This window comes from Grammomys surdaster, unplaced genomic scaffold, assembly GCF_004785775.1.
Source record: "Grammomys surdaster isolate TR1022 unplaced genomic scaffold, NIH_TR_1.0 126048, whole genome shotgun sequence".
Lineage (NCBI taxonomy): Eukaryota > Metazoa > Chordata > Mammalia > Rodentia > Muridae > Grammomys > Grammomys surdaster.
Window position 1 is genome coordinate 1,959,942 of NW_021620860.1, and position 8,741 is coordinate 1,968,682.

At 46.8% G+C, this 8,741-nt stretch overlaps 1 protein-coding gene across 1 annotated transcript in view; it reads left to right on the top strand.

Annotated features, from left to right (window-relative positions):
* Positions 1–8,741, top strand: part of Cwc25 (CWC25 spliceosome associated protein homolog) — a 25,563-nt gene that overhangs the window by 3,728 nt on the left and 13,094 nt on the right. Inside the window, exon 3 of the mRNA XM_028754988.1 lies at positions 6,339–6,575. Coding sequence (XP_028610821.1) covers positions 6,339–6,575 — 237 coding nt within the window. The remainder of the gene's footprint in view (positions 1–6,338; positions 6,576–8,741) is intronic.

Here is an 8,741-nt window from a genome sequence, read left to right on the forward strand (position 1 = left end):
GGTGGTGTGTGGGGAAGGGCTGTGGTGGTGTGTGGGGAACGGCTGTGCTGAGGATGCTTGCCTGATCCAGGTGCCTCGTAAGAGTTAAGTGGCTCGGCTCAGCACGTGGATTCTGCAACCTGAGCAACTTGATTCTAAGATTCGCTTTGTGTGTCCTGAGTGCATACCTGAGAGAAGGTTTGGGAGCCTTGACATCTCAGTAGGACCCGGGAAGTCGTAATACCCGAGTCTGTAAGGGTCATTGAGGTCCATACATGATAATGTGTAACCAAACGAGTGTAGGCCATGCTCCCACGAGACAGTGGACAGATAACCTTGACTGTGACAAAGAATCACTGTCTTCATGCTCCCTGAGGCCTTTGTGAGGGAATTACAAGGTTATCTTGGGGGCAGTGGGTAACTGTGTGAAGAAGTAGATAGGGTATCTGTCAATAAAATCCTGTTGTAGTTATGAATGGTCTTGCTGAATTTTACCTTTGGTCAGTTTCTTGGACACTGTAGGGCAGTCACAGTAGATAATTACCCTACTTATCTCATGAAAAAGCATGAGATACATTTTATAGTGCATTCCTAAATCAGGATGGTACAGAAACTGCAGACAGGTTGTATTAGAGCCATCTCTGCTGTTCTCCTTGTTCATGTTTCGTGGGCAAGCCTTTGGGGTGAGATGTGGCCACGTTCCCTGGGGAATATGTGGGCTTTTCCTTAATGTCATGGCAGAGGGAGCTGTTACATCCATAGTTGTGTGTTGAGGCTCAGTTTCAGTACATGAACATTTCATCATGGCTTATACATAGGGAGAAAACCCCATTTTCTAAAGAAATGGATTGGGAAGGTTCTGATATTTTACAGTGAATGAAGTTTATAGAACTTTTAAATGAAATACCACGTATTTAGGGAATGGTGATGGTAACTGTTAATGGTGAAACTTGACAGAATCCAGTATCACCTGGAAGATGGGTCTCTGGGCACATCTGTGAGGGATTATCTGATTCTGTCAGTTAGTGGGAAGACCCATCTTGGCTGTAGCAGGAGTCTTGTCTATGCTGGGGCTCCCAAACTGTGGAAGACTCAGCAGCTGAGCACTTTCGGGGAGGGGAGGTGGTGTGACTGACTGGCTGCTCAGCTCCTGTCACCTTGGTTCCACTGTGATGGACTGTACCTTGAACTGTGAGCCAGAATAAGCCCTCTGTCCCTTAAGTTGCGTTTGTCAGGGTATTTTATCATAACAACAAAAAGAAAATAAGGCCAGCATTAATACAAAAACAGAAGAAGAACATGAATTATTTGTTTTGTTTTTAAAATATTTACTTCCATATTTTGGGGCTAGTGTGATAGTTCATTTGTCAAGAGAACTCGCAGAGGGCAGGTTTGATTCCCAGCGTATACTGCTGCTCACCAGTGTCTGTAATTACTTCAGAACTCCAGTTTTGCCGGGCGGTGGTGGCGCACGCCTTTAATCCCAGCACTTGGGAGGCAGAGGCAGGTGGATTTCTGAGTTCGAGGCCAGCCTGGTCTACAGAATGAGTTCCAGGACAGCCAGGACTACACAGAGAAACCCTGTCTCGAAAAAAAAAAAAAAAACCAAAAAAAAAACCAAAAACAGAACTCCAGTTTCAGAATGTCTGGCACCCTCTTCTGGCCTTTGAGGGTACTGCACACATGTGGTGCACATATGTGTAGACAAAATACATACAACAAAAACAGCCTTTTAAGAAGTGCAGACAGGGGCTGGAGAAATGGCTCAGCGGTTAAGAGCACTGACTGCTCTTCCAGAGGACCTGAGTTCAATTCCCAGCAACCACATGGTGGCTCACAACCATCTGTAATGGGATCTGATGCCCTCTTCTGGTGTGTCTGAAGTCAGCTACAGTGTACTCATATACATGAAATAAATAAAATAATTAAAAAAAAAAAAAAAAGAAGTGCAGACAGAGCTGGGTGGTAATCCCAGCACTTGGGAGGCAGAGGCAGGTGGATTTCTGAGTTCGAGGCCAGCCTGGTCTACAGAGTGAGTTCCAGGACAGCCAGGACTACACAGAGAAACCCTGTCTCGAAACCCCTCCCCCCAAAAAAAATTAAAAAAAAAATGCAGACAGGGTCTCATGTTATAGCCTAGACTGGTCTCCTCCTGCCTTAACCTCCTAAGCATTGAGATTGCAAGTTTCCTGTCTCTCATGATCTTTTTTTTTAAGTTTGAGGATAATTTGTTAAGAGTTTAAAACCAAGGCAGACAAAACTATAAATCTCCTAGAGGAGAATGGCAAAAGCGCTCCTGTTTGGGATAAGCTGGCATGGAGGTCAGCTTCATGGCTGTACACACCCTCAAGGCGGGGAGGGAATCTTTAGGAAAAGGTAAGGCAGCCCAAAGAGCTAGGGAAAGCACACTTAGGCCTGGTTAGCATCCAAAAGAAAGACAGAAGAGAGAGGGAAGAAACCAATATTCAGGACTCAGAAAGGCAGGCTGGCCTGCAGGACCCTGCGGCAGTTGGTAGCACCTCAGCTTTCGTAGAGGGTTTACTCGTGCACTTGGCTGGGTTCAATGCCTTGTATAGTCACAGGCTTTGACTTTATCTAATTAAGCACCATTGATTTAATGATTTGACTCCACCCTTGGGGTTCAGGTCCTCTTTTAAGCTTTATTTACTCATGTATGTGAGTGCTCTGTTTGCATGTATACCTGCACGGCAGAAGAGAGCATCAGATCCCGTTACAGATGGTTGTGAGCCACCATGTGGTTGCTGGGAATCGAACTCAGGGCTCCTGGATGAACAGCCAGTGGTCTTAACTGCTGAGCCCATCTCTCCAGATGATCTTTTCTGTGTTTGTAGTGCGTTCATTTGTTCTCAGAGCAAAGAAGACCTCTCATATACATACTTGAAAATCTCCAGATCCCTTTCAGAACTGGGGCTCAACCCCAAGGCCTCAGGCATGCGAGGCAAGCAGTCTACCACAGAGCAGTAGAGTATGTCTTAGTATTTGCTGATAGTGTCACCTCGCTGCCGTTCCTGGACAGTGATAGTTGATTCTTGCATTAAGTAGATAAAGATGGACAGTCCTATCTCATCTAGTTCCTGTGGGATAGAAGGGGCTTCAGGAGACAATGGGGATCCCTGGTAGGGTTTTTTTGGCCTTTTCTGTAATCCCTCCACCCCCTCACCCCCCAGAGCTGAGGACTGAAGTCAGGACCATGTTCTTGCTAGACAAGCACTGTTATCACTGAGCTAAATCCCCAATTCTATGTCACTCGTGTGGAAGTCATAGGACAGCTTGGTAGAGTTGTACCTCTCATTCCTCTCTGTAGTTTCCAGAGACTGAACTTAGGTTGTCAGGCTTGGTGGCAGACACTTTTATCCACAGGCCTGTCTTTCTGGCCTGATTTGTTTGTTCTTTTGAGGTAGTTTACATAGCCCATGCAGGCCTCAAATGTTGTATCGCAGAACCCCTTGAATTCCTGCTCCTCCTGCCTCTGCCTCCTTTGAATGCTGGCATTACCAGCATGTGCCATCTGTATGTTTTAAATCACCCTGGGTGAAGCTAATGTGCACTTTTTTTTTTTTTTTTTTTTTTTGAGACAGGATTTCTCTGTGTAGCCCTGGCTGTTCTGGAACTCACTCTGTAGACCAGGCTAGCCTCGAACTCAGAAATCCTCCTGCCTCTGCCTCCCAAATGCTGGGATTAAAGGTGTGCGCCACCACTGCCCGGTGCTAATGTTCACTTTTAATGGAGAACCTACTCTATACCCTTTGTGTTAGCAAAACCAAAAATGTAGAGGATCACTACTCTGTTTTTACATGTTTTCTCTTCAAATAGCATCTCATTTGAAGCCTCGGGGAAACAGCGAAGGGCAGTGGTTCATGGCTGTGCTTTAGAGATGAAGGTACAGAAGCAGCCTGTCCAGAATTCCCCAGTTCTGGCTAATGGTGAACCCAGAAGCCAAGTTCTGTGATGTGTCCCTCAGAGCCCAACTCTAGAACTCATAGGTGCCCTGGGCTCCCCCCACTCTCTGTTAAGCTCAGAGCCTCATACATGTTGGGCAGGTACTCTCCCGTTCAGATATATTTTAGGCCCGGGTGAGTTATGACTGGATAGATCACTCACAAGGGCTGGCTATGTGGTAAGACCAATATCTCAAAAGCAAAGAGCGTGTGCCTTCCTCTCTCAGTTCCTTTCCCCAGAAGCGTTTTATTCTTTAATTGTAGGCTGCTGGCTCTGCTGCCAGTCCCTCACTCTCCACCCCTTTCTGTTAGTGGATTCTCTCTCATCTTAACTGCACATGGCCCCTTCCTTTTGCCCAGTGAGATTCTTCAGCTGTCTGGCACCGGTGTTCTGCGTCATGCTAATTGGTCTTCAGTTTATCCCCCCGCCCCCTCAAGCTCCTTGCCTCTGTGCGTGCAGGTGCAGAGCAGGCGGATTCCACCTTGGGTCTCTGTCTCTCAGTCACTTGGTCACCCTCCCTCCCCCCATGATTTGTTGACCTTTGGGCCTCACCCGGTAGCCACTGAGCAACCCTTTTCTATCTCTCTGGCCTTACTTATCTGTCTGGCACAGGAGATGTGGTGAGAAACCTCTTACAAGTGTAACTTATTAACTTATTTACTGGCCCTGTGAGTAGCAGGCTCACAAGGTGAAGTGTGGCCGGTCATCTCAGACATGTTCTTTATTAGGCTTGTTGTTTTTCTTTAGTCAACATGTGCTTTTAAAATCCCCTCAGATAGGTGCTGTGGCAAATGTCAGAACTCAGGAGGCAGAGCACAGAACCCTGGAAGCACTGGCATCCAGAGCCAGCCTGGACAGCATAGCAAGACTTGAGAGAATTGGGTGTGGTGGCACTTGATTTTAATTCTAGCACTCAGGAGACAGAGGCAGGAGGATGTCTGTAACATAGCAAGTTCCAGGCCTACTAAGGCTGTACAGGGAGCCCTTGTCTCAAAACCAGAACCAACCAACCAATAAACAAATAAAAACAAACTGGGGGCCCAGGCAAGAACATCTCAAGTTTGAGGCTAGCCTAAATAACAATGAAACCCTTCAGAAACAAAGCAAACACCACAACAATAACAAGGGCTACAGAGATGTCTCAATGGTTAAAAGCACTTATTGCTCTTGCTGAGAACCCAGGTTCGGTTCCCAGCACCAACATGGGTGCTCACAATCACCTGTAACTCCAGGTCTAAGAGTTCCCATGCCCTCCTCTGGCTTCCTGAGTACCTCATGCACATTGCTTATACATACATATTAATTAGGTAGTTAAGGACTGGAGAGGTGGCTCAAAGTTGAAGAACGTATAGTGTTCTTGCAGAGGACCCAAGTTCATTCCCAGCACCCATGGTAGACAGCTCACAGCTGCCCAGTCTAGTTCTGGCCTCCACGTGTGTCAGGAATCCTTGTGTTGCACATATACACAGTAGTCACACACACACATTTATAAAACAGAAGATCTTGTCACAAACAAAGCCACTTGGCTTAATTGTACACACCTGAAATCTCTGCACTTGGGAAGAAGGAGTTCAAACCTAACCTTGGCTACTTGCCAGATGACCCTGGAAGGAGAGACTGATTCCTGAAGGTTGTCCTCTCTGACCATCACATGCATACTGTGATATATATACCCCTCCTCATTATACACACACTAATGGTAAATAAATAAAGCAAATGAAAACCCACGAGCTTATTCGTGTGAGTGCTTACCTAGCATGGCCAAAGCCCTGGGTTTGCTCCCTAGTGCAGCGTGGCGTCGGGCTGTAATGCAGCATTTGTGTGGATAAGAAGTTGGTCATTGGCCGGGCGGTGGTGGCGTACGCCTTTAATCCCAGCACTTGGGAGGCAGAGGCAGGTGGATTTCTGAGTTCGAGGCCAGCCTGATCTACAGAGTGAGTTCCAGAACAGCCAGGGATAAACAGAGAAACCCTGTCTCAAAAAACAAAAACAAAAACAAACGAAACAAAACAAAACAAAAAAATCCATGCCTTAGCTGAAAGATTCTGGTTTTTCCTCCTGGATTGTGAAAAGTATCTCTTCATTTATTTGTAAGCTTTGTTGCTTCCTGTCTGTCTGCCAAGTCAGAAATGTTGTTTAGCCTCCAGTAGGGGTCTGCAGAGAGGCCCAGTGCTGACTGGGTCAGGTCCTGTGTGGAGCTCAACAGGACCCTACCTACCTTCCCCTCCCTTTGAGTAAGTATGTGTCTAATGTCTCTTATCTCTCTCTCTCTCTCTCTCTCTCTCTCTCTCTCTCTCTCTCTCTGTCTCTCTCTCTCTCCGTCTCTCTCTCTCCGTCTCTCTCTCTCTCCGTCTCTCTCTCTGTCTGTCTCTGTGTCCTTTATTTCTTTTTCAAACCAGGAAAAAAGAAGAAAAGTTGGATTGGATGTACCAAGGTCCAGGTGGCATGGTGAACCGTGACGAATACCTGCTGGGGCGCCCCATTGACAAGTATGTTTTTGAGAAGATGGAGGAGCGGGAAGCCGGCTGCTCTTCTGAGACAGGACTCCTCCCGGGCTCAATCTTTGCCCCATCGGGTGCCAATTCCCTTCTTGACATGGCCAGCAAAATCCGGGAAGACCCTCTGTTCATCATAAGGTACTGCTGGGCAGTTGGAAGGGTTGTCACAGGGACGTCTGGGGACTCTGCCAAGGCTGGTGCTTCTCTTACTTGTCTTTTTTTTTTTTTTTTTCGGGACAGGGTTTCTCTGTGTAGCCCTGGCTGTCTTGGAAATCACACTGTAGACCAGGCTGGCCTTGAACTCAGAAATCCACCTGCCTCTGCCTCCCAAGTGCTGGGGTTAAAGGCATGCGCCACCACTGCCCGGTGCGCTTTTCTTACTTTATGGCTGCTCTTGCTTTCCATGTCCTCACTTCTGGTGGTGAGAGAGATCCTGGGAGGATACCTGCTATAGGCCAGGAAAGATACTGCCAAGGGCAACAGGCCAGACTAGGTTTATCCACTAAACTCTTCAAGATAAGCGGTGGAAGGCTGGGGCATGACTGCTGTTAACCATATGTATTGTTCCTGCACAGGGCCTGAGTTTGCATCCCAGTACCCATGCCAGGCAGTTTAGAACTTCTGTAACTCCAGCTCTGGAGAGATCCAAGGCGCGCATGCACACACACACGTGTGCGCATGCATATATATATATATATATATATATATATATATATATATATATATATATGTATGTATGTATGTATGTATGTATATATGTATATATGTATATATGTATATGTATATATGTATATATGTATATATATATACACATATATATGTATATATGTATATATACACACACACGCACGCACACACGCACATGCACGCACATTAAACATAATAAGTCATATTAAAGTTAAAAGGAGGCAGATACAAGGTGGCAAACACTTGCTAGTTCCTTGGCAATGAGGTAAATACTCCCTTAACCCTACAGTCACCCACTGAAGGTGTATAGCCAGCAAACAAGTCTTCCTTCCTTTCTTCCTCCTCCAGCCCCCTTCCTTGATATATATATATTGGGATGAGTGTGTTTCATGTGTTAGTGTCCATATGTGTGCTTACCTGTTTGTGGAGGCTAGAAATGGACATCAGATGTCTTTCTCAGTCACTCTCTCTTACTTGTATGTGTGCATGTGTGCATGTGAACCCACATGTGTATACATGGCACAGTGTATGTGGAGGTCAGAGGACTTTTTTTGGGAGTTGGTTTTCTCTTTCCACCATATGGGCTTAGGGATTTGAAGTCAGGGGGGCTTGGCAGCAAGTTCCTTTAACAGAAACTTGCTCTCTGCCCAGCCCTCTCACTTCAGTTTCTGAGACGGAGTTCTCTTGCTAAACCTAGAGCTTTCTCGTTTGTCTACACTGGCCAGCAAGCCCAGGACCCTCTCTGCCTCTATCTCCAGAACACTAGAGTTACAGCCGTGTGCTGCTCTGCCTGTGTTCCTCTGTTACTGGTTTTGAGAGAGGGCCTTACTATGTGGCTTTGTTTGGCCTAGAGGTCACTATAGTGACCAGGCCTACTGAGGACCCACACCTGTCATCCAGATGCTGGTACTGAAGGCATGTGCCACCACACCTACCTCGCTCAGCTCTCTTAGCTGGATGCTGCAAGGTGGAGCTTAGACCTCATGTTGTGTGACACGCACTTTCCATTCCCCACTCATTTTTGCTTGCTTGCTTGTTTGTTTGAGACAGGATTTCATGTAGTTCAGGCTAGCCTCGAATCTACACTGTAGCTGAGTATGACTGAACTCCTGACACTGCTGTGTGTCACCATGGCCGACTTCGTGATTTAGTGAGACTGCATTTGTCTATGTGGCATGGCCTTGAATTTACCATGGCCTTACCTCAGCCCCCTCAGTGCTGACGCTAACATGTTTCCAAATATCAGTTTTTCAGATTGTTATAATTTGAAATCTTTGTGGTAACATTTCTTGATTTTTTTAAAATGTATTTTCTGTGTGTGACTGTACCATATACATGCCTGGCACCTACAGAGGCCAGACAAGGACTGAAGTTACGCCAGCTGTGAGCCACCATGTGGGTTCTGGGAATTGAATTCCAGGGATTTTGCCTGGAAAAGCAGCCAGTGTTCTTAACTGCTGAGCCATGCTCCAAGTCCCAGCTCCAATGTGTATTCATTCTCCCTCTCCCTCTCCCTCTCCCTCTCCCTCTCCCTCTCCCTCTCCCTCTCCCTCTCCCGCTCCCTCTCCCGCTCCCGCTCCCGCTCCCGCTCCCGCTCCCGCTCCCTCTCCCTCTCCC